General features: G+C 41.0%; 2 protein-coding genes across 9 annotated transcripts in view; both read right to left on the reverse strand.

The window, feature by feature from the left end:
• The window catches only part of Rnf138 (ring finger protein 138), a 29,467-nt gene extending 25,960 nt beyond the window's left edge, over positions 1-3,507 (reverse strand). For 2 of the 5 annotated variants that reach the window (XM_003474098.5, XM_005005556.3), the window contains exon 1: positions 3,324-3,507. In XM_003474098.5, coding sequence (XP_003474146.1) covers positions 3,324-3,433 — 110 coding nt within the window. In that variant the 5' untranslated portion in view covers positions 3,434-3,507. Of the gene's footprint in view, positions 1-2,650; positions 2,732-3,323 lie in introns of all 5 variants that reach the window. The other 3 variants (XM_013157195.2, XM_063231791.1, XM_005005557.3) reach the window with 3 other exon arrangements.
• A 16,903-nt stretch (positions 3,508-20,410) lies between these two features.
• The window catches only part of Rnf125 (ring finger protein 125), a 32,611-nt gene continuing 27,486 nt past the window's right edge, over positions 20,411-25,535 (reverse strand). The window contains exon 6 of one of the 4 annotated variants that reach the window (XM_013157225.3): positions 20,411-23,494. In XM_013157225.3, coding sequence (XP_013012679.1) covers positions 23,375-23,494 — 120 coding nt within the window. In that variant the 3' untranslated portion in view covers positions 20,411-23,374. Of the gene's footprint in view, positions 25,095-25,535 lie in introns of all 4 variants that reach the window. The other 3 variants (XM_063231793.1, XM_063231794.1, XM_003474099.5) reach the window with 3 other exon arrangements.

Genomic DNA, 25,535 nt, shown 5'->3' on the forward strand with positions numbered 1-25,535 from the left:
ATACAGCTAATTAATGGTCTTTTCATTTCCTACCTAAATCTTCTCCATGTCAATCACACTCTTACAAGTTTTCTATTCTGCTATCAACATGACCAAGGAAAGAGGACTTACTATTCCTTGCACCAAGCAGACAGAAAGCATTGGACAGTGTCTATTTGGAAGAATGAAAGGGATTCACTGTGAAAAACTTCTATTTTGGTAAATACTCTAATGAATAATAAGTTTGCTCCTTTGACTAGGACCATCATAGACAAATCCTTTCTTGTTACTGAAAACGGACCCATCATGACCCAAAGTCCTTATCACATTGTCCCATTCTATCAACAAATCAAAAACTGATGGTGGAGCCATCTGTGATCCCACCACTGAGGAGGCTGAAGCAAGAGCATTGCCTCTGTCTCAAAATACCAAATAAATTTAAGTTGTTAAAAAAAAAAAAAAAGAAAAGAAAAAAAGCTGGTGTGATGGCACAAGCCTATCATCCCAGCACATGAGAGGCTGAGTCAGGATTGCTGAAAGTCCAAGACCAGCCTAAGCTACAAAGTGAGCTCAATGCCAGCCTGAATTGCCTAGTGAGACCCTGTCTCAAAAAGCTCCCCCCAAACAACAAAAAAAACCTGATTCTACAGAAATACATGCCTAAAGCCCTACATTCTACACCCAGTCTACCCCGCCTCCCCCAATCTGATTTTGCAGCACAATACCAAACTGTAACACAATGTTGTTTTTTGCAAAAAACAGTAGGTGAATGACACAGCCAGTTGTATTATTTAAAAATAATCCATTTTCCCATTGAAATTCTACAAGCAATCCAGACTCTATTCCACTATTACTTCCCTTTCAAATAAAGTGTTTTCTTCCTTTGCCTATTCTTTAATTCACTCTTCAGACACAGCTTTAAAGTACCTATGTCGAAGACTGAAGGTACAGTGCTGCTATAATCACATGAAAGCATAATGATATGATCTGACAAAGGTCCTGAATTTAAAGGAAAAAAACAAAAAAACAAAAAACCCTGCCATCTCCAATTTCTTTCTTTCTTTTTTTTTGTGGGTACCAAAGAATTGAACTCAGGACTTCATTCTAGCAAAGGAAGGCACTGGGCTGCTGGGCTATATCCCCAGCCCTCCTATTTCTTTTTTACTTTTTTTAACCTTTTTTTTTTTTTAATGGGTACTGGGGATCGAACTTCCGACAGCCTGCTTGCAAGGCAGGTGCTTATGCCGCTGAGCTAAATTCCCAGCCCCCCTACTTCTTTTTTAAAGCCTTGAGGTCAACACAAATTATAGTCCTTGATTTATCACAAGGGAAGTAGACTAGAGCAATCTGCATGGAGTATTAGAGGAGCTAAAATTGATGAGCTTTATGCAATGACCCAAAAGACAGCTGAAATCATTGATTCTATACATAAATGCCTTTAGAGACCACTACCACTTCCTCTCACCGCTGTATGCTCTCCCTCTTTTCTTTCCACTTGTTGCAGTACAGCACTTACAATTGTTTCTTAATTAAAATGTTTTAACATATCCTTCTTGAACAAAAAAAAAATAATTTCAGGCTGTAATTTACTTATTTTTTAGAATTTTTTTGATTTTTTGAGACAAGGTCTGGCCATGTAGTTCAGACTGGCCCTGAACTTACTAGGTAGCCTGGACTGATCTCAAACTTCCAGTGGTTCTCCTGTCACAGTATCCCTGCCCCAGGTTCTGGAAAGCTAGGATGATAAGCATGCACCACCAGGTTTGGTTCATTTCGTTTAAAAATCTAAATAAGTGACCTAATTTCTATTACAAAAGCCACAACTCCTGGATCACAGAGGAATACAGTGCAGTTAGGACTTAAGAACTAAGTATTAAGAAATCATTTGTGGCACACACCTGCAATTCTAGCACTCTCAGCACTAGGAAGGCTGAGGCAGGAGGACCACCAGAAGTTCAAGGCCAGCCCAGACTACATAGTAACCCTCTGTAAAAAGAAAGAAAGAGCGAGCAAACCCAAAGTTCTACCAATTCTTTGCAAAATTATAGACCTCATCTCTCAAAAAAGAAAGTGGAAGGAGAAAAATATATATCTAGAAACTTGTTCAATTATGTTCAGCTGTTTGCAAGCATAAACTTTAAAGATCAAGTGCATTTTTTAAAAAATAAAGATTTCCGGGGCTGGGGATTTAGCTCAATAAACATCTGCCTTGCAAGCAGGCAGTCGTGAGTTTGATCCCTGGTACCGATAAAAACGAAAAAGACAAAAAAAAAAAAAAAAAAAAAAAAAAAGATTTCCAAGGCTCCACCTACCTTAAATTCTTTTGTGAATTTGGAATAGAGCCTAGGAATTGTTATGTTTACTTTAAGAGTTCCCCAGGGACTCTGGTCACCAGCCAGATTTATTAGAACAGTGATATATCTTTTTCTTTTCTTTTTAGATAGGGTCTCACTATGTACTTCAGGCTGGCCCCAAACTCACTATATAGCCCAGGATGGCCTGAAGCTCTTGGTAATCCCCCTGGCCTCGGCCTCTGAGTGCTGAGACTGAAAGTCCGCACCGATATACACGGATGCAATGTAAGTTTTTAAGGTCTCCTTCCAGCCATTACTGACACAGACATCCTAGAAAATGATCAAGTTCTGACTATAAATATGCCATGTGGCTTCACCTAAGCTCCTTGTTCTTCAACTTTCAGTGTTAGTGACACATCTTGGCCCAGTCCTCAGGACAGAACTTGTTACCTCCACTCCTGCAGTAACGGAATAATAATAATGAGAAAGGTAACACAAAGAAAAACATCATTTCAATATCCGGAAATCCTGTCAGCTCCAACATGCGCAATTAGAAAACTCTGTTTAGGCCTTCATAACATGTTACCGAATTTTGCACGGAACGAAACACATTCCCGGGTGGTCTGAAGAAGGGTTGGAAGATTAGCTTAAGAACTCTTGGATCCAAGAGGAATGGACTGAGGTTTTGAAAAAGGAAGACAAAACTTTATAGCAGGGCAGGTCCGCGAGCACCGGTGCCCGGGCGTACTCTGACACCCGACACCCCACGTTGCTAGGAAACACAAAGGCTCCCGGGTCCCCGCGACGCGGGCCGGGCCTGGCGGAGGGCGCGGGGCCCGGACACCGCGGGAGGCCAGACTCTGTCCTGGGCGCAGGCCTGAGGGCTGCCAGGCTGCCGGAGGCGCACAGGTCCCAGCTTCGGAGAGGTGGCCGGCCCTGACGGGCCAGAACGTGTAGCGGCGGAGCGGCTCGGCTCGGCCCGGGCCGGGGCTAGGGGTCGGGGTCCGCGGCGGGGCCCAGGGCCGCGCGGCGGACAGGGCGTCTACTCACACGTGCTGGCAGGCCGCGGTTCGCACAGGCGTTTTGAGCACCTCCTGACAGACGGGACAGTAGAAATCGTCTTCGGTGTAGGAAGTGGCCGCGAAGAGCTCTTCTGCCATGGTGAGGGGTGAGGAACAAGGTGATGGCGGCGGCCGAGGAGGTGGCAGCGGCGGCCCGGGCCCCGACTCCCTATGCGAACCCGGAGGGGGAAGGGAATCTCCTCAGGAAGCGGCGCGCGAGAGGGAGGGGGCGGAGCCTGGGCGGGGCTTGGGGGGCGTGGCAGAGCGCGAGACCTCGCGGCCGCGCCAACTTGAGGACAAGACAACTCTCCGCCCCCGCGAGGGCAAAGTGCAGAGGCGGGGCTAGGCAAGCGGCAAGCGATTGGCTCTCCTATCCTTTCCGCCCCCCTCGCCGGCCACGCCCCCGCCGATTCTCAGGAGTGAGGCCATTCCGGAGCCGGGCTCCGGGCGGGGCTGCAGGCTTCCTCTCTGTGTCTCCTGAACGGTTCTGCACACGGAGCCCCCGTCCCCTTCCGCGGCCATGGACCCTCACTTTGGAACCCCGGAGCTGCGCTGTGGGTCAAGCTGCTTCTCCGTCGTGGGTTGGCAGGGAGGTGGCTCTGCGCCTGCGTCAGGCTTCTAGTCTCTTAAGGCCCTGGGGAAAGGGATGGCGTGCGCAGTTCTCCTCGGTCCGGATTGGAGCCGCACCCGAGGCTCATGGGGCACCGGGATCCCACTGTCTTCGCCAGCAGCTCTCCTGTGGCATCTCGCAGTCGGCAGCCTGCTGAATGCGGCAGGGATGCGGGCACCGGCGCGGAGACCTGACTACTGGGGGCGGAGCGGCCTCCATGGCAACAGCGCGGCGCCCGAGCGGTTTATGACGTCATGCGCCCTCCGTCCCAGTGGGGCCGCTCGTAGCCACCCAAGGGGAGGACCCGGTTTCTTCCCAACCCTCAAAAAAATCTTGGAGTTTTCAGCAGTTTTTCCCCCACAAAATATTTCCGTCAAGAATTCGGTCTTCACTACCTGCCCTTTCTAGAGTGTGGTGTTGTCAGGATGTGCTATGAAAGAAGTAATGTTTATCATGAGATTTTAATCCTTAACCGAGGGGAAATTAAAAATAGTTTCAGTGTATGTCTGAAAACAGCGTGACCGATGCTTAAATATGCTGATTAGTCACATTTGCACATGCAGTCTTTCGCCTAATAGTGCTGGGGTAATTTTGGTTTTGAGTTTTATTTTGTTTCCTGCACTAGGAATTGAACTCACTCCTCTGTCACTGAACTGTGTCCCCAACACTTGTGTTTTGTGTAAGGGATTGGTTTATGATGGCTTTGAAAATACTGACGATGGTTATTTACCAAACACTTATTTTTGTTCACACTTGAGTAACCCATATACTAAAATGTCTTTTTAGATTTTTGAGACAGGGTCTAGCTGTGTAGTCCAGGCTAGTCTTGAACTCCCTGTGTGTTCATTGGAGATCACAGCAGTCCTCCTGCCTTTGCCTTTCCGGAGCTGGCATACAGGAGTGTGCCACCGCGCCCGGCTAAAATCTTTTTTTTAAAATGGGCCCTTGGTTCCTAGATAGATCCACGCAGTTGATAAACCTATAAGATGGTTACACAATGTTAACAAAGAAAATATGAAACGGTATCTTCAACTAAAGGAAACTTTTCATTGTAATCCTTTGATAAAGTGCTTAACTATAGTCTAAATGTAAATAGCCACTCACTGCATTTTTCTCATTTAACATGTATGTTGTCCTTGGTGTTGTTAAATAAATATGTTAAATAAAAGTGAGAGGAAGGGGATTTAGCTCAGCGGCATAAGCACCTGCCTTGCAAGCAGGCGGTCGTGAGTTCGATCCCCGGTACCGAGAAAAAAAAATGTAAAAAACAAAGTGAGAGGAAGCCATTGTTTTGGGCTGAGTTCCTGCTCACTAGACTAGACCAAAATAGAATCACACTAAATTGCTCATCTAAAGCTGAAACCATGTTGTTTATCTGGCTTTGAGAAAAATTAGAAAGTAGAATATCCACATTTCCAAGCAAATCTTATATGCTTTAACCTTTATAAGAAGAATAATTTTGAAAATACCAGTCCCCTTTGTATTCTATTTATTATTTTCTTAGATCTTTTTAGTCTGTGAATCTAAAACCCCTGCTGAGCTTAACAGAACACTCATTCTATTGTGTGGAATGAGGTATTGCTTAATTCTCAAGTTGCAAATAAATATCAGTTAAAACTTTTAAGTTTGACATAGCTGGGGTACAGTTTGCTAGGGATCAAACCCAAGGCCTCTTGCATCCTAGACAATCAGTTCCACTGAGTAACATCCCAGCCCTAGAGTATTTCCTTAGACGACACTGTTTGGTATTATGCATATACAGCCGTTGAAATTTTGCTGTCAACTACTTTTACTCTTGAATAACATCAAAATGAGAGAACAAAAAATATAGTTTGAAAAAAGTATTTGCCAAAATATTAAATATTGTATTAACAATTACTATAATAATGGGAAATGTGTAATCCCAGTACTCAGGAGGCTGAGGCAGGATTGTTGACAGTTTGAAACCTGTCTAGGCTACACAGTGAGCTCAAAGCCAGCCTGAACTGCATAGAGACCCTGTCTCAAAAAGACAAAAAAGGTGGTGGTGGGGGGGGGTGAATGATTAGAATTCTAGGGACTTACAACCTTACAAAGGAAATGAATAGGGCTTAAGTTGTATCTTAAAGATTGCTCAGATAAATCAAAAGTGTAATAATAGGTTATTTCTGCCAAACTACAAGATTTTGTGTTTGTTTTGCCCCATAGCAGCAAGCACAGTGGAAGCTGGACAGAAAAGCTAATTTTAGCTTTCTCGATTTGCTAGGAGAAAAAGCACATGATGAGAAGAACAGCTAATTGCAGTAGCCCAGGTGCTTTTCAAATTTCCTATAAAATGGTTCTCAGCTTCCAGATCTTGCTGTTTTAATATCAGTTTTTATTCTTCTCTCAAAAAACTTTAGGAAATAAAGTGTATTTTCTATATGGTAGTATTTCCATTTAGAAACTAAGAATTGCTAGCCATCACATTAATTTTTGGCTTTAATTTTACTTCCTTGATTCTTTGAATCAGCTTTACTTGTGCTTAATCCAAACATACTTGTATCTGGTCATATATCCTAAGAAATTTGGTGTACATGTAGGATATAATTGGCAATATGTGAAAATCCATCAGTAATTTTTGGGAAAATATCCTTTGGGAGATAAGTTTAAAAAAAAATAAAACCATATTTACCAAATGACACAGTTTTCTGTGTTGACACCATTTCATATGAAAAGCCTACTGGGTCTTTTAATAGATTATCACAAATCAACCCAAAAACATTCAGCTGTGTAAATAAATGTCCCCAGCCTCTAGGCCCTAAGAGGAAACCTAAATGCTAGGCCAATTTGATAAGCTGTTGCAATAACGGTTCTAATTTAAGTTGAAACACCCAATCCCTCTCTACTTGCTTGGGGGGAAATGACATCTGGAGGAAAGCAGGGCCAGCCAGGAGTTTCTGACATGAATTGAGACATTGTTGGAGTACCTGGGCCCTGAAATCTACAAATTCTTTTTTTGGAGACTTATTTACCAAATGACACAAAAGACAGATCCTTAAGATACAATGAGTCTTGGCTTTCTTTTGCTGGAATCTGCCAAGACTGCTCCAATCTGTCTCAGAGGCACCAGGAGGTACACCTGAAGTATACACTAATTGTAAGTTTCATCAACACTGTGGAGCCTTCTGAATCATCTTGTAGTCTGTTGACCAGCAACATGAGAGGCCTCTTTTTTTGTTTTTGTTCTTTGAGACAGGGTTTTGTTATGTAGCTTAGGCTGTCCTCAAACTCATGGCAGTCCTGCCTCAGCCAAGTGCTGGGATTACAGATGTGCACCACCACACCTGGCCTGTAAGCCTCTTAGCAGGGCCCAGACTGTCCCTTGTCTTGGTTCATTGTTTCAGTGAGTTCAGTCCATTGTTGGCTGGAACCAAGGTGGAAATGGCATGGTGGAAGGAATGATGGAGGAAAGCTGCTCAATCTCTGACAGCAAGGAAGCAGAGACAGGACAAGAATACACCCATCCAGGGCTGCACTGTTTTGCGATGGCGTCTTATAACTATAGCTGCATGTTTTGTGCTAGCCTTTCAAGAAGGGAAGGACCGTGTTACCTTTTTTTTTTTTTTGGTCTTTTTGAGATTGAGGTCTCACTGTGCAGTTCAGGCTGACCTTGTAGCTGAGGCTGGTTTTGAACTTACAGTGATCCTTCTGCCTCAACCTCCTGAGTGCTGGGGTTACAAGCATGCGTGCCACCACACCCAGCTTTTTACAGTCAATTCTAAAGTCATGCTCAAAGGGGAAAAAAAGGTCATGTTCATAACTCTGGGGACTATAGGCACACAAGTGCTTATACAAATTAAAATCCAAGCTGACCTCATTGCATGGGACCCTATTATAGGCAGCTAAATTAGATGAAGTTAATATACAATCAGAAAGGGACAGACTCCCTAGGAAATCTGTGAATAGGCAAAGACATCAGAATTGGGGCGGAAGCTGGGGCTCGGGGTTTAGCTCAGTGGCGTTCAAGTGTCTGCTTGGCAAACTCGACGTCGTGAATTCAATCTCCAGCGCACACACACACACAGACACACACACACACAAAAGAATTGTGGCTGGAGGCACTGCTGAAGAAGACAAGCCTTTAAGATTAAAATCTCAATGGCCAGATTCACATACTTCTCGAAAGAATGAATGGAAATTTGAAATTATAATTTGTACTATCCAGTCCATTAAGACCAGGTATGTGTCAGACACCTGGGTGGTGACCAAACCACCGAGGCCCATTCCTTCCCCAAAATGTTCCTGTTTGAGAAGTCACAGGTGGGCCAAAGTTAATGTTGTCATTCATATACCCTTGCTATATGCCCTGCTTCAGTATTGGATCAATATTGGCTAAGTGGCCATACTTGTAATCTTACTGGTTGATTATAGTTTGACTCATGTTATACCTGCCTCATGATTTTGCCCTATAAAGCATTCTCAGAAAAACCACCTCAGCAGCAGCCCAGTAGGCACTCCTGCCTCTCAAGGACTATTTCTACTCCCCAGTAAACCTTTCCTATTTTTAACCCCGCTCTGTCCTTTGAAATTTATTCTTCGACTTCAGAGAATACAAACTCAGCACATTTGACACCTAGCAGGTTGGAAGTTATTTTTCTCCTACAGCAACCCCATGAATGTTATCAGTGGAGATAACACCTTGTCTATATCCCTCATATTACAGCTTACCTGTTTAATAGCTGTTGAGACTTCATGGCCAATGTCCACTGTTCAGACTTAAAATCACAATCCTGTGTGGACTGACAACTAGTCTGTTTTAACTATTATTCAGTTCTGTGCATCTTGTTCATACAAGCTCAATGTCATTTTTATATAGTATACCTTGTTTATACAGTACTGATCTTTGCTGACTGTACTATGCAGTACAATACTATTTTATGTCCTGTTACACACTGTAGTACTGCAGGTAAGAGTTATGCAAATAAAAACAAAGTCATTTATGCAAATAAAAACACAAGTCATCAAGTTGGAGTTTCTTTTGACTTTTTTTTGTTCTGAATACATATTATAATTTGCATACACTACCATTCCTCATTTAGTGACCAATTCTGTTGAGGACCTAGTTGACCTAGTTGACCTAGTCATAGGAATGGAACTCAGTAATTAAATGGGGAATGTCTGGCCTGAAAAGCAGGGGAAGAAATTTTATTTTCTTTTCCTCATAGAAGAACATAAAAATCTAAGTGTACTGAGGTCTCTTATGGGTCTCAGCAGATGAAGTGAGCTGATAGTGCTATTTCAGTTTTAAGAAAGTATCTGCATCTTGGTTTATATAGATTCCCAATCTACATGCACTATTAATAAAATAGCTTTTACAGGTACATGTGTGTAATTGGCTCCCTCCCACCCCCTTCCACACATATATTAGATACTGAACTTCATAATATTGTTTTGTATCAATTTTATGAACTTTATAGTACATTATAATTTTTCTTCCTTTTTTTAAATTAAGTTTATTGGTACACACCAAGTACAGTGTGGTACATGCCTATGATACCAGCACTCAGGAGGCTGAGGCAGGAGGATGGCTGAGAGTTTTTGAGGTCAATCTGAGCTGCATAAGGGAGTTCAAAGTCAGCCTGAACTGTAGAGAGCGACCCTGACTCAAAAAAAAAAAAAAAGTTATTGATACATTTTGGATATACATACATGATCAAATTCATGATGGGGATTTGTACCTCTACATGATATATCTTGACACTTTTTTCCCATTCTCCTACCCATCCTTCAACCCTTTTCCCTCATTTATTTATTTATTTACTTTGGTACCAGGGATCAAACTCATGACCTGTACTTGCCAGTCAAGCACTTATGCCTCTGAGCTAAATCTCCAGCCCCTTTTCCTCTTTACTTACAAAAGCTTTGTTTCCATTTTTTCCTTTTTTTCTTTTTCCATTTTTCCTTTCCCCCTCCCTCTCTCTACTTCCCTTACCCATTTGAACATTTCCTTCTTACTTTACAATATCTGTTATACATTTTCTTACTTATTTACAGTTTGGGTTTCTCACACCAAAGAATGCGGTATTTATTTGCGTGTGTGTCTGATTTATTACCTATAATTTTTCTGAGGCAAACCCATTATATTTATCAAGGGGTCAGCTAGCTGCCTTCTTTTTTTTTTTTTTTTTTTTTTACACTTTTTTTTTCTTTTTTTCTTTTTATTGGTACCAGGTATCGAACTCACAGCCGCCTGCTTGCAAGGCAGGTACTTATGCCACTGAGCTAAATCCCCAGCCCCTAGCTGCCTTCTTTAGCAGTATTTGATGGAGGATCTTTTGTATATTTGTAATAGATAAAAAGTAAACCGGATTACAAATCCTTTTTTATAATCTTAAACCGTGTACCAAGTTTTCGGCTGAGATTGTATAGAATAAATTGCAGGGGGCTGGGGATTTAGCTCAGCGGCATAAGCTGCCTTGCAAGCAGGCGGTCGTGAGTTCGATCCCCGGTACCGATAAAAATGAAAAAACAAACAAACAAAACAAAAAAGAATAAATTGCACACTACTAAACAGTGTATTCCTATATTTGTAGTTATGTTTAAATACAGTTTTTAAAAAATACAGTTTTAAAAAGCATTTTAAAAAATACACCTTTCTAGGTCATCCCCCCAGTGACCAATAACCACTCCCTCCAACCAAGCCCCATCTCCTACGGCATATTCAGCTGTTAAACCACCAGTGGATTAACTCATTGATCCATTATGCAAGCACTTTCCAAAACCTCATCTCTAAACACATAAAACTTTTGGGGGACATTTTAGATCTAAGCCATAACAAGTGTCAACTTGGTTTCAGTTTGTAAATATTTTCAGTGTTACTCCTGGGCTGGGGGTTTAGCTCAGCAGTGTAAGCACCTGCCTAGCAAGCGAAAGGCTGTGAGTTTGATTCCCAGTACCACAAAAAAAAAAACCTAAAAATATGTTAACTTGGGCTGGGGATTTAGCTCAGCAGCATAACCGCCTGCCTTGCAAGCAGGCAGTCGTGAGTTCGATCCCTGGTACTGATAAAAAAAAAAAAAAAAAAACTACAAAAATACGTTAACTCCTGATATATGTATAATAACTAATGAAGGCATATAGTTTAATTGGTTGAGTATGTTTTAGAACTATTGTTTTTAAAGAGATTGATATTAATTCCATTCCTGTTGAATTAATCCTAAATTGTTCTTTCCTACATTCCAGTACACACAGACACACACACACCCCTCAGGCTGAGTAGGACACAAACAGGTCAAGTGAGTAAGAAGATAGAAGAGAAACTCGTGGATGCCATCTTCTATCAAGCATTCATAAACCCCAACCTTGGCAGGGAGTGTTACTAGCGCTCTGAAGAGGGAAGACCACAACTTCAACACCAGCCTGGACTATCTAGTGAGCTCAGGATCAACCTAGACTACATAGTGGAACCATCTCAGAAAATAACAAAAACCTACTCAGGAGGCAACAAGCATTTCCAGGGCAAGAGGAAAAGCTAACTGACATGAACCCATTTGGATAAGACTCTTTCCTTTTATTTGTATTTTGGGTGTAAGTATATGACTCAGTTGTGGCCAAGACACTGTGAGGGGAATTATTCTGAGGGGCTTCAGCTTTCCTTTGCTGATCAAAAAAAACCCCAAAAAGCTAAAAAAAAAAAAAAAAAAAAACAGACAAATAGGCTGTGGATGGAACTCAATAGTACTTGGGTGGCACATATGAGGCTCTGGTTTCAATCCCCAACTCTACAAAAAATGCAAACAAAAACCAACCAGACAGAAATAAACAATTGTAGGCCCATGTTGAGATATTTTTCTACCTCTATGTGCTGCCTAGAAAGGTTGCAAGCACCATGAAACTATGGGAAACAAGCTAGAGCGTAAACGAATGAGCTGAGGAGCGTACAGCTCCGATATGGAAAATTTAAGGGTCTTGTAGTTGAGCTATTTAGTTAATCTATTCCCCATCTGCCTCCCCACTCTGTTAAACAAAATAATAAGCCTCATCAAATGTAAGCTATTCTCACTGGGTTCTTCTGTTACGTCTAAGTTGGTGTGTGTTCATGGAGGATCAGATCGGTTTCCCCACCCTTTTCCTCGTTCTGCATTGCTGGAACTGACCCTTATAAACTGTTTCCCAGTTCCCTCGCCAGCTGGCTTCTAGCTAGGTTCAGCTTACGGAAAGCACTGATGAGACCAGAAGGAAGGAAGGAGCCAAGGTGTTTCTTCTCTTCTGCTCCTGGCAGTGACTCCACTTCCCTGGTGTTGGTTTTGTAAGATGCCTCTTGCTCCACGCTGTGCTTCCTGTTGGGCAGACCCCACTATTTTTTTTTTTTTTTTTTTTGGTACCAGAATCAAAATCTTGACATCATGCTTGCTAGGCAGGTGCCACGCTGCTGAGCTGTATCATCAGCCCAGGCCCTGCCTTTTTTCAGCATCTGGCTTCTTTGCCTTACAGTGTGGCCAGTCTTTGTAATTACTTTCCTGCATTGAATATCCTCCAGAAAACTACCTATTTTAAGCTCCGCGTTCTGTTTGGACCTTGGCCTGTTTTCCTAGCTGAATCAATACTTCAGATGACAGGGGGCAAATGAGCAAGAAACACTGAGAAAGTGGCTCCTCTTCCCGAAAGAAGAAACTGAGTTGCTTTCCAAGGCAAGTTTAAATTCTTCCCTCACACCTCTGCAAATTAGTACCAATTGAAATTCAAAAGAGAGATTCAAGCAAGACATTAAAGAAATTTATAGAATGTACCTTTTTTTAATCTGCCCAAGTTTGGGGCAGTTTTCAGTTTCATTCATAAATACCTCTATGAAAACCAGGTGTGAGTGTATATGCCTGTAATCTCAGCATTTAGGAGGCTGAGGCAGAAAGATTGTTACTTTTAAAACCTACAAAGTGAGCTCAAGGCCAGCCTGAACTGTATAACAAGACCCATCACAAAAAGACCCCCCCCAAAAAAAATCACTATCAATATGCGTTTTCATGCCATTCAGTTTCTTTTTCACTTTTTTATTATTGTACTGAAGATGGAACCCAGGCCTCCTGCATGCTAAGTATGTTGTCCACGCCAGATCCTTGCCATTAATTTTCATTTTAGTAGTCTCTTTATCTACTGTTCTACAACTGCCGTTTGCTATAATGTTCATACCAGTAGCCCCAGTGGCATTTTAACCTCTCGAAACCCATCCTGCGTGGTGCAATTGATTAGAAAGGAGGGGTGTAAAGATTGTACAGACTTAGCCCATCCTACTCACATTGTGTCTCCTAAGAATGTGGACATGCAGGGCTGGGGATTTAGCTCAGTGGCATAAGCGCCTGCCTTACAAGCAGGCAGTTGTGAGTTCGATTCCCGGTTCCGATAAAAAGGAAAAAGACAAAAAAAAAAAAAAAAAAAAGAATGTGGACATGTGATTCTAATACTCTAGTCAAGCTCTATTAAGTGCTTTAACTCAGGAAGTACGTGACGCTGGGACAGCTACTTTCTCCCTTGTACAAACACAGAGATCAATCAACAAAAAGCAAACTCACAAGGACACAGACTTTCACAAGGCTGACATTGTTTGGATAAGTCAAGCAGTTTTAAGAGGCAGAGCCCTGGAATCCACCAATAATAGCCTGTTCAACAAGTCGATTTACATTCCAATTGTTCTCCCCCACCCTCCAGTGGAGATTAAAGCTGGGGAGGCTCTAAACTACACCCCCGGCCCTTGGTTTAATTTTATTTTGAGACAGGGTCTCTCTAGATTGCCCAGGATAGCCCCAAACTTGTGATTCTTCCTCAACCTCCGCGGAGTAGCTGGAATTATAAGCTTGTGCCACTGCCCCTGGCCAAATTTTTCTTGGACATAGTTTTCTTTTAAATCTTTGAGCAAAAGATGTAAAGTTGAAACTAAAGATCGCTCCCTTTCCTTTCCTCTCACCCTCCTTCATCCTTTTTAATCTTTCCTTCACTCATTTATTGACATTGGGGTGTGCGGTCCTCACCTCAGAGCCAGAACTGTAACAGGAGTTACAACACAAGTGTATTTATCCTTCTGGATCTAATCATAGGAGAGAAACCATTAAGTTATTTGAACAGAGAAAGTTTAACATAATGAATTTTAACTGGCTACAGCAAGCACACATCTGTAGATCTAGCTACTTGGGAGGCTGAATCAGGAGACTCTTGAGCCTAAGTGGTGAGAGTCAGCCTTGGGCAATACAGCAAGACCCTATATACTTAAGTAGTAGAATTTTGCCTAGCATGAGTAAGGTCCTAGGTTCAACCCCCAGCACCAATAAATAAATAAATAGAACCTTAAATAGTAAATGTGATAGGCCCACACCTCCAATCCTATGTAGAAGCCCAGTAAGTCAGAAAACGGCTATTTGGGGATAGAGTCTGAAAGAGGTAATTAAGTTAAAATAGTTAAAGGTGACAGGACACTCAGAACAATAAATGTTTAAAATAGGACGCAACCATTGCAAATGCAAGGGGAGAGAAAGTAAATATGCTGATATGGTTTAAATTTTATCAGCAGTCTGAAGACAGACCAGTGGGTAAAAAAATAGCAACGGGGGTAGCATTGTACCATCTCTATATTTAAATGCTTTATTTTTGAAACCTTAGGAGCTTTGCCCATGAGACATTGCTTCCTAAGTTTCACTGACAATTATAATTTCCCAAGCTGGGTGTCACAAACCTATATATACACCATGGTATTTGGCTTAAGATTTTTTTCATGTGTTTGTTTAAAAGCTTTCACAACATGAAATTTAGTATCTTAAAATAGAAAGAATAAAATAAAATGTACCATCTTGACTATGTTGTAGTGTACGGTCTGTGAGCAGTATTATCTATATTTGTCCCTGGCGGTGTGGAAATCAGACCTGGGCTCGTTCTGGGCTGCTGCTGCTTGATTGCTCATCAACAGGACCCTTATCCATACACTTCTCTGGGCCCTCTAATGGGAAGGACCCTCTAGGCGCTGTCAAGATGTCAACTGGCCAGTCAACTGTGCTCAATTCACATGGAAATTGCAAGTTGGCACAGGGAAGCCCTTTTAGAGTTAACAGTCCTGAGCTTTGGTGCCCATAGCTGTTTGTATGTGTGGCCTTTTTTTAAAACTAAGTTTTTGGGGGTGGGTATAAGAAATTGAACTTGGGACCTTGCACTTGTCAGGCAGGCACTTACACTGCTGAGCTACATCCCTTTCCCCATTAGCAGACTTTCTTGCTGCTCAGAGCCAGCAGCTAGCCAGCAGGACATCTTATCGCCACCACAGATGGGAGTTCCTGGCAATCCTGTGTTTCTCTCCGTCTGTTTCCTGGCTGCACACTGCTTCCGGTGTTACTGGGTTTTGCTTTTGGCCATTTTTGGCACAAGTGCTTTTGGAGTTCCCAGCCCTCAGCTCCTGGCTGCTTTTGGTGCTGGCAACCTTTGGTATTAACAGCTCTTGGCTCAACAGCTCAACATGCTCTATCGAGACAGAAATCATAAGTGAGCAAAAATATGCCAATGTAAAGATGTTATTTGGCTAAGTGTGTAATCACAGCACCCAGGCAGGCTGAGGCAGGAGGATCACAAATTCACTCTCAGCCTGAGCAATTTAGCAAGAGCCTGTCTCAAAATAAAAAACTAAACAAAGGTGAAGACGGAGCTCAGTGTGAAGGCTGTAAACTTACTACCTAGCAACAATGAAACAGTGAAGAAAAGGGTACCAGCAATTCTGGAAGATCACTAACTATTCCCAGAGGGGATGTGAAGACCAGCCCTGGGTTTACAAGCCCATCTCTCTCCCATACTATTCCTATTCCATACCCATGACTCCTCTACACTCTGGAGTTGAGAGGCTCCTGTATCAGCAGACCCCTCTCTGTCTCCATTTTTGGCCACAGACTAAAGCTATTTCTCCTCCTATCACTGTCTCTGGAGCCATTTGTTCTCCCAAGTGGCAGCAGAATCCAACCCTTTCCTCGAGAGCACTTCGCTTAGCCTTGCTGCACATACCAGCTCTGCAGTACAGATCAGGAAGGTCACAGCTGCCTAAACTAGTTTTCAGCAACTTGGAGGCTGCTTTAGTCTATCTCAGACCAGCTAAAACCACTGACCCTCTGGCTGGGCCTGTGCCAGTATACAACAGAGGATCTTCAGACACCAGAGGGCTGAAAATTGCACTCTCAAATCATATTACTGCTACCATTTTCTGAAACATGCATCCTATGGAGAGCCACTCAGTGTGACTGCATCACCAATGATTCCACCTTTCCTACCTTCAGTCACTAAGGCCACTCTGCTGCTCTGCTTTTTTCTTCCTATTTTTTTTTTTTAAGTTGGGACCTTAATATTTTTGAGTGGGATGCATCTCTCTTCTTTAGAGATAAAACCTCCTGAGTGAACCAGGTTACTAAATTACTGTCCTAGGAAGAGTTCTGAAATAGACTCACCCAAATGCTGCATCTCTCTCTGCATGAAGCAGCTTTTTATCTTCTTTTCAGTCGCATGGCTTCTGAGCTGGGCTCATTTTGCCAGCTCATTTCCATCACTGAACTGATGAGTTTCATGAGAGATATTCATGTGGTTGCTCAGTGTGTGGACATGAGATCTGGTCTCAAATCCAGTTCCCTGTGATAAGTTTTAGGAGTATTTGTGGAAAAAAAAGGGAGAGGGGACAGGATGGCAGACCATGCATGATGGTACATAACTGTAATGCTGGTACTCAGGCCGAGACGGCCATGTTAACAACTGTAGCCTGCACTACATAGTAAGATCCTGTCTCACATCCTCCGTAACACCCCAAAAATGTTCCCCATGAAGAAAACTATACAACTGAGAAAGGGAGTATTGTGATGAGCAAATAGGATCATCACTGAATGGTCGTCTTCCAGGATTCATGTTGGGGCTGGGTGTAGCTTAGTGATAGAGTGCTAGCCTACCAATGTCTAAGGCCCTGGGCTCAATTCCCAGCACCACAGAAACCAATGAAACAGCAAAACAGAATGCAATTCATATGCTGAAGCCTAAACAGCCTTGATGTACTGAAGATCAATCTTTTGGGTGGTAATCAGGATCAGTGACTAAGGTCTTCACAATAGGATTTATACCTTATAAGAATTTATATTTTGGGGGCTGGGGATTTAGCTCAGCGGCGTAAGTGCCTGCCTTGCAAGCAGGCTGTCATGAATTTGATCCCCGGTACCAATAAAAAGGAAAAAGACCAAAAAAAAAAAAAAAAAAGAATTTATATGCAAGGGCTGGGGTTTTAGCTCAGCCGCATAAGCATCTGCCTTGTAAGCAAGTGGTCGTGAGTTTGATCCCCGGTACTGATAAAAAAAAAAAAAAAAAAAAAAAAAAAGAATTTTTATGCAGTTTGTGTGGTGGCCCATGTTTGCGACCCCAGCACTTGGGGGCTAAAGGCAGAAGGATCATAAGAATGAGGCTACCAGGATTGGAGGTTTAGCTCAGCAGCATAAGCGCCTGCCTCGAAAGCAGGCAGTCATGAGTTCCCCGGTACTGATAAAAAGGAAAAAGACAAAAAAAAAAAAAAAAAAAAAAAAAAAAAAAAAAAAAAAAAAAAAAAAAAAAGAATGAGGCTACCCTAAGGTCAGCAAGAACAAGACCCTGTCGGGGAAAAAAAAAAAAAAAATGTAGGAACATGTGTATGTTTTAAAAGTAATTTACTTCACGCTTTAAAATCTCATTTTGACCTTTCATCCCTTCACTTTCACACACATTTTTAATATTGCTCCCTTCCCCAGCAGACCTCCCTACCTTCCCTTGTCAACCCCAGTTGACTTGCATCTCCACAGCTGGCATCACCATTCTATCCCAACACTTGAGCAGACCACACTGCCTAGCACCCTGATGTGATCTATCGCCGTATGACTTTCTCTGGCAAATGAAATCCAAGCAGAAAATGACCTATGCAGCCCACTCTCCAGTGTGCTGTGGGGAGACATGGTGATCTGTAAATGCCAGGCTTAAAAGTTCCCAGCAATTCTGAGGCCAGCACAGTGCTGCCCTGGAGAATAGATAGGCAGAGGGGCTGGGGATTTAGCTCAGCGGCATAAGCGCCTGCCTTGCAAGCAGGCAGTCGTGAGTTCGATCCCTGGTACCGATAAAAAAATGAAAAAGAAAAAAAAAAAAAAAAAGAGAGAATAGATAGGCAGAACCCACAGTAGACTTCAGGCAAGTGGTGAAGCTTGGGGGTTCTATGTAACTAAAGCACAATTCACCTGTCTTCTTCAATATTTCTCCCCTTCCTTCACTTTTTTTTTCCCCTTCACTTTCATCCTCGTTCATGGCTACTTTAGGGGCCATGATTAGGTTCATATGTAGCCCCTGAAATTTGCAGGATTAAAATATTAGATTTCCCAGTAATAATTTAAAACAAGTATTTCTTTAGCCTCAAAGATCATACATGTAAGCATTCCTTTGTGATCTTTTTGTCTTAGGTATTTCAATACGAATAATTTAAGCAACAAATGTAGGTCCTCAAGTGATCTGGGTTTCTTAGCTTTTAGGAAGTCACTTAGCAAATTCAGTTATCAGAAGTTACATGAATAACACCTCCATTCTGGCTTATATTTTTCATAAAGAACCTTAAACTTTCATATATTCTTGACACAAAGGTACACATGACAGTTACAGCCACTCAGAAGTTAGTATTTTTCAGGGAAAACAGTATTTACATTTTATTTTTTTTAAAAAACTTTTCTGGCAGTGAGTGCGATTCTCCAGCTCCAAAACTGGTTTCTCAGGCACATTTTGACTTTCAGCCTTTCTTAGTGTTTAAACAATCATTCCTATTAATTTGAGAAGCTGTTCTGGGGAAAAAAATGTTATTATTTTAAAGTATTATTTGTACCGGAGATTTAGCTCAGTAGCATAAGCACCTGCCTAGAAAGTGCAAGGTTGTTAGTTCAATCCCTGGTACCAAAAGAAAAAAAAAAGGAATTATTTGTATAGCACTAGGGATCAAATCTGGGGCCTCACACATGCTAGACAAACAATCTGCCACTGAGCTACATCCCCATCCGCTGTGTCTTACCTTTTAAATTTTAAGGAAGTCCTTTGCCAGCAGAGCCAGTAGTAATTTTATACTCACCATCAGCTTGGTCAAGTCAGGGCTGGTAAACCTGGCCATTCTTGGTATTTGGAAAGGATAACTAATGTGAGGAGCTGTATCTTGTGTACTGGAGAAAGCTGAGCAACATCCCTGGCTTCTACCCAACTCCTGGACCACTCATGCACCTGCCTCAAAGTTACAACAACCAAGCATATCTCTTGACATTGCCAATGTCCTCACAGATGCAAGAGTACCTCTAGTAGAGAACTCATTTTTTATTGATACACAATACTGAATGATAACAATCTGAAAAGCACATCAGAGAGCTGAAGCAACCAGTTAGCACTTGTCGGGCATGTCTAAGAGCCTGGGTTCCTTGAGGGCTGGGAAGAGAAACAAGAAGTCAACCTGCCCTCCCTGTGGCAGCAGCCATGTAGGGACAAAAAGAGAAACAAGAAGCCAACTCCCCCTTCCCATGAGTCAGCAGCAGCCTTGTGGGCCTGGGAAGAGAAAGAAGAAGCCAATTCACCCTTTCCATGAGCCAGCCAGTGTGCAGGCTGGGAGACAAGAGCTGCGCTCCACCCCATAAGCAACTGGCTGAGTTGGTGGATAGACTGAGTTGATAGCAACTAAGGTGCAAAAACAACTTAATGCTTGTACTGTTTCATTTACTTTGCAGGACCAAAGCTGGGAGCATCTATTGGGAAGATGACAATGTGCATTACAGCAAATATGGGGGATTTTTGTCTTGTTTTTAAAATCCATTGTTCTGTTTGTTTTGTTGTTGTTGTTTTTAATTTTTTTTTGGGGGGGGCAGTACCGGGGATTGAACTCATGACCTCACACATGCCAAGCAGGCACTTATGCCGCTGAGCTAAATCTCCAGCCCTGTTTTGTTGTTTTATTATTTTGTTTTATTCAGTGTTTTGATGGGTTTTATTCTGTTACTTTATTACATCTGACAGTATGGGCAGCAATTTTGAAGATAACAAGAGGTATTATGGTAACAATTGTTGATTTCCTATTATCCTGTCTTGAGGTCCTGTATCACTTTCACTGTTATGTTTCGTTTACCTTAATTCTGTTTTGTTTGGTTTCATTTTCTTTAGTTCTTCCTTTTTTAAAATATTTTTTATTTTTTGGTACCGGAAATTGAACTCATGACTTCAAGCTTGCCAGACAGGCACTTATATCGCTGAGCTAAATCCCTGGGCTTCATTTTCTTTAAAATAAAATTAAAGCTAGGGATTTAGCTCAGCAGTGCCTTCCTAGCAAGCACAAGGTCATGAGTTCAATCCCTCGTACCCAAAAAATTAAATTACATATTTTTTTAAAAGCCTGTGTTCCATCCCTACCACCACCAGAAAGAAAGAAAGAAAGAAAGAAAGAAAGTCATTGTAAAAAATACCCAAGATCAGTATTTAAGAATAAACCGTTACTATTTTAATGAATGCAATGGTCCTGCCATTTTTTATTTTCCATAATAATACAATTTTCATAAGAAAAGAAATTATACATTTTAAATTCTGATTCTACATTTTTTAAAACATTGAATAATAAAAGAATCAATCTCTCATTATTTTTTTAAATGCCTTCAGTGTCTTAGGATACAAATTGCGATATGCTAATATTTAAATACTGGAAAATGTTCACTTCAAAATGAAAGACATTGGAACTCAGTAACAGTAATGAAGCAACATCATTAGAGATGGAACCACCTAGGAGATTTAATGTGGAAATCTATCTTTACCGCAGATTCACAATCAGATCTTCCCACCTACATTTCTAGAAACATGGGTGCAAAAAACACATGAAAGGGAAGTCTCCATAGGTTTTGGCAGAGCTAAGAAAATTTCATTTTAAATAATGCAAAATGATTTTTCTATTAAAAAGCCTTGAAAAAGCTATATTCTGGTGTACTATAAAGAAAGTGAGTGAAACTTTTTTTGTTGGTATTTCAAATAATGATTTCTCTTTTTTTTTTAAAATAATTCTTGGTATTTCATTTATTTATGGGACCATTGGTTGGTTTGTTTGTTTTTTTTTTTTTTTTTTTTGGTACCAGGGATTGAACTCATGACCATGCACTTGTAAGGCAGGCGCTTATGCTGCTGAGCTAAATCTCCAGCCCAATTTTTCATTTTTTAAAACAACAATTAAAACCTTTGTTAGGGCCAGTGATTTAGTTTAGTGGCATTAAGTGCCTGCCTGGCAAGCACAAGATCATGAGTTAAATCCCTAGAACCAAAACAAAAATAAAAACAAAAAAACCAACCTTTTGATAAAAAGGTAAAGGCACAGTGAAACAATATTTGAAGCCAGGCTCAATGGCACACAATTTGTAATCCTAGCACTCAAGAGGCTCAAACAGGAGGATCACTGCAAGTTCAAGGCCAGCCTGGGCTATAAAATGAGACCCTGTCTCAAAAACAAAGCAAAAAACAAATAAAAATTCACCAAAGCGAAACAATTATCTGTGTTTCACCACTCTAGAATCCTAAACAGTTCAAAACACAAAATAATTCAGGTGGCCAGCACCTAATTTGTCTTATACATGGCAAAGTTATCATAAGAGGAATTCAAGGAAATGGTTCAGAGTTGCTATATTGCAGTTAATCACGGTAGATGACCCAAGTCTTACTTAAAGTACACATTTTTAAAGTTTTAAAGTTAAGATTTATTTTTTAGGTTTTACAAATGTAAAAGACACCTTTTTATTGCTCTAAATGAACCAAAATGGATTGTCTGCACAGTAGGTACTAATGTTCAACATTTTCTTCCATTTTTCAATAGCCAGATTTTTAGTTTAATGGTCACTTTTCTTGCCCAACAGGTTTTGCTATATGTATGATCCATCCAAATTGAGGAAAAGAGATTGTGAAATAAAAACCTGTTTCTACTTGTTGGCAGCTGAGAAAAGCACATTTAAAATCAATGTCCAAAATGCAGAATAAAGCTGGGTGTGGTGGCACATGCCTGTTATCCGAGAGGCTGAGGCAGAAGGATCACTGCAAGTTCAAGCCCAGCCTGAACTACATAGTGAGATACCATCTCAAAAACAAAATAAAGCAAAACAAAATGAAAAATGTGTCTCAGGGCGAGGTTCAGTGACTTCTGTTGCAATTAGCATAGTGGCTACTTTTGTGAGCTTGAAATTGCGGAGAGGACACAGAGTACAGTAGGGTAGCTGGCTGAGTTCTAAAAGAATGTTTCTTTTAACAATGCATACGACTATAAATTTCTAATCTTCAGTATGCATTTTACTTTCTAAATAAAAATTAAAATTACAAAGAAAGCCCTTGCGGTTTCCACTAAAAACTATGGAAGTAAATTTTTCTGTAAATAACAACTGATGATGCTTAAGAAATATTTAATAACAAGCTACGAATATTTGAAAAATATTAAGCTCATGTGTGCATATAGAAAGTCAAAGAATTAAGTATACACTGCTAACATAAAATTTATTTTGTTATAGTAGTATGTAATATAACTTGGTTCGATGATCTTTGCTGACTTCAAAATTATCATGTCTTATTCCCATATAAGATTATTTGTCGTACATTGCTAGATATTAGAACAAGAACATTGGAACAAGTTCCATACTTCCTTGAATATCCACACATTGCTTCATTCTCCATCTTTTACACAGAACAAAGATCAATTTCTTTGCCTAACCATGATGGTAGTTGTAATATGCAGCATTATACCTAGTGTCATCCAATTTGCAAATACAATTCTCTACCTTCACACTCAGCCTGTGCTTCTTCTATATACTGATGACTGATGGAGACTATTTCTTGTTGCTAAATGTCTAAGATACTCAAAAACATAAAACAGATTTAAACCATCAAAATGAAAGCAGTTTTCAAATGCAATATAACAATAAGCATGGATAGACATACAGCTGGGTTGTATGTTTTCCCCTGTCAAACACTGACAGTTTCCCTCCACTTGTTCAAGCAGCATCTGAAATGGTACAACTGAATCTTCCCCTTCCCCTTCCTATTCGTAAAATTATGTGGTGTTCGAATGATTCACATATTCAAGAAGCGACTGGTCTAAGGCTCTTCTGATAAGAGCTTCCTCAATTATATTAAAGTCCTACAATAAAGAAAAATAATTAGAAATGTACAGAATCAATTGTTTTAGAAATGGAAGGATGAGAATCAACACAATGGCCCCATTTTGCAGGAAACTAAAGCCCTGAGTTAAATGATATGATTCCATGAAGCCTGTCAGAGAACCTGGGACTTGCTGTGAGGCCAGTACCTATTGTTTCATTTTACACCATAGGAATGAACTATTACACTCACAATAAAATAGATCTATAGTTTGTATCTGATCTAAGTAGCAGCTTTTATTCAGTATTCTAAATCTTACAGGGCTACATTTCACATGAACACATAACATGGGTAATGTGAAAACATCCTCTGGTGTTTGGGGTGGTAGCTGAGTGTAGAGCATCATGAAGCATGTGCAAGACCTGAGGTTTGGTCTCCAACGCCTCAAAACAAAACAAAACAAAACAAAACCAAAACCACATATCCCCTAGAATTCACAAAGTCAGCAGTACCACTAAATATCTATTTATATTTTTTAAAACGTTGCAAACAAAAAACTCCCTCTTGCCCATGTGTCAAAACGAAATTCAATGCTTCCTATTAGCACAGTCCATAAGTAGAACAAAAGTTATTAAGAGCTCTATCTTCTGCAACTGCTACTCTCTGCCACTATCAACAAACTACAAAAAGTGACATCTCTGCTGGCAATCCATTCTAAAACATAGAAACAAATCCGAAGGAAAGCCATGTAGCTCAGAAGAGCACAGGATTTGGACCTAATATCAGCTTTCCCCCCTCCTCCAGTTTTTGTGAGACAGGGTCTCACTATGCAGTGCAGGCTGGCCTTGAGCTCACTTTGTAACCCAGGCTGGTCTCAGACATGCAATGATCCTCCTGCCTCTGCCTCCCAAGTGCTGGGATTATAGGCATGCGCCAACTGGCCCAGCTGATTAGCTTGTTCTTAAGCATGTAGACTTGGGGCTTTGGCTATTTCACAGTTAAATGAGGATGAAAACATAGTATTTACCTCAAGAAGGGACTATCTGGAATAAAGTGAACAACTCGGTACATGATAGCTTATAGAACCAAACAATCAAAACAAGGAACACTATTTCAAGTTCACTTCCACATTCAAAGATATGGTTCTGAGTGGCTATAAACTGCTCTCTACAAAGTGGCCTCCTCCAGAGCTGAGGATTTAGCTCAGCGGCATAAGCGCCTGCCTTGCAAGCAGGCAGTCCTGAGTTCAATCCCTGGTGCCCATAAAAAAGAAAAAAAGGAAAAAAAAAAAAAAAAAAAAAAAAAGTAGCCTCCTCCTGACCAGTCTTATGATACTTTGGAAGCCCCTGAGCATGAGGGGAAGAACAGGCATAGAACTAATCTTACCTATCACATATGCCTGGACTGTGCAAATATATTATTTCATATGCATTTTCTCATTTAATCCTCATAAGAGCTTCTGAGAGTGGGTATTTCTAACTCTACCCATTTCATAAATGAATAAACTAAATTCAGGGGTTAAATGCCTTTCAATACTTGCAGGACTGTGACACAGCTACTACTTAACTCCAGGTCAGAAGCTGAGTTCCTTGGGTCCAACCTGGATAATCACAATGGGCAGTACAGAAAACATGGAGGACATCTGGGCACACAGCACATGCCTGCAATGCTAGCACTTGGGAGGCTGAAGCAGGAGAACTGCGGGATCAAGGCCAACCTGGGATACATAGGGCATTTAAGGCCAGCCTGGAGTAAATATAGACCCTGCCTCAAAAAAAAAAAGGAAAGGGATAGAAAATGTTCAAATGATGATCATCAACAATTTCATTTTGAAATTGCATAACAAGTCAAAATCAATGAAAGCTTTTTTGCGAACATGGCTAGGAATGATTTTCTCCCCATGACAGGCAACAATCTTTTATTGAAAAGTATTTAGGAAGCCAGGTGTGGTGGCACACACCTGAAATCCTGGCACTCTGGAGGCTGAGGCAGGAGGATCACTGTGAGTTCAAAGCCAGCCTAAACTGTGCAGGAAAACTCTGCCTCAAAAAAGACACACACACACCAAAAGAAGAAAAAAAAATAGTAAAATTAAAAAGAAATGCCATATCCATAAATGGCAGAGACCAAAGTAGAGCAGGCTATGTTAACTTTTTGTTTACTTACAACTATCAGGTCTCATAATGAGAAATATGAGTATCATACAGTTTTTATATAACTTTCATTCATGTTGAAAAAACAAGATTCATTCTGGGTTGGACATTCAGGCAAGGGCGTGCGACTCAAATGAGGTTTGCTCTGTTATTCTGTCTATGACTGTGTATAAAAGCAACTGAATGCAGAAGTCTGAACCAGTCTCATTACTGATAATGATTTCGTCTCCACTATATAAGTTCACAATGTCATTAAAAAGGGAGGAACTAAAACAAAAATTTTAACAACTTAAAGGCTACCTCTGGCTGTTTATACACTAGCTGATTATCA

The sequence above is a fragment of the Cavia porcellus genome, unplaced genomic scaffold (genome assembly GCF_034190915.1).
Source record: "Cavia porcellus strain 051 isolate PalLab524CR breed Dunkin Hartley unplaced genomic scaffold, mCavPor4.1 scaffold_20, whole genome shotgun sequence".
Lineage (NCBI taxonomy): Eukaryota > Metazoa > Chordata > Mammalia > Rodentia > Caviidae > Cavia > Cavia porcellus.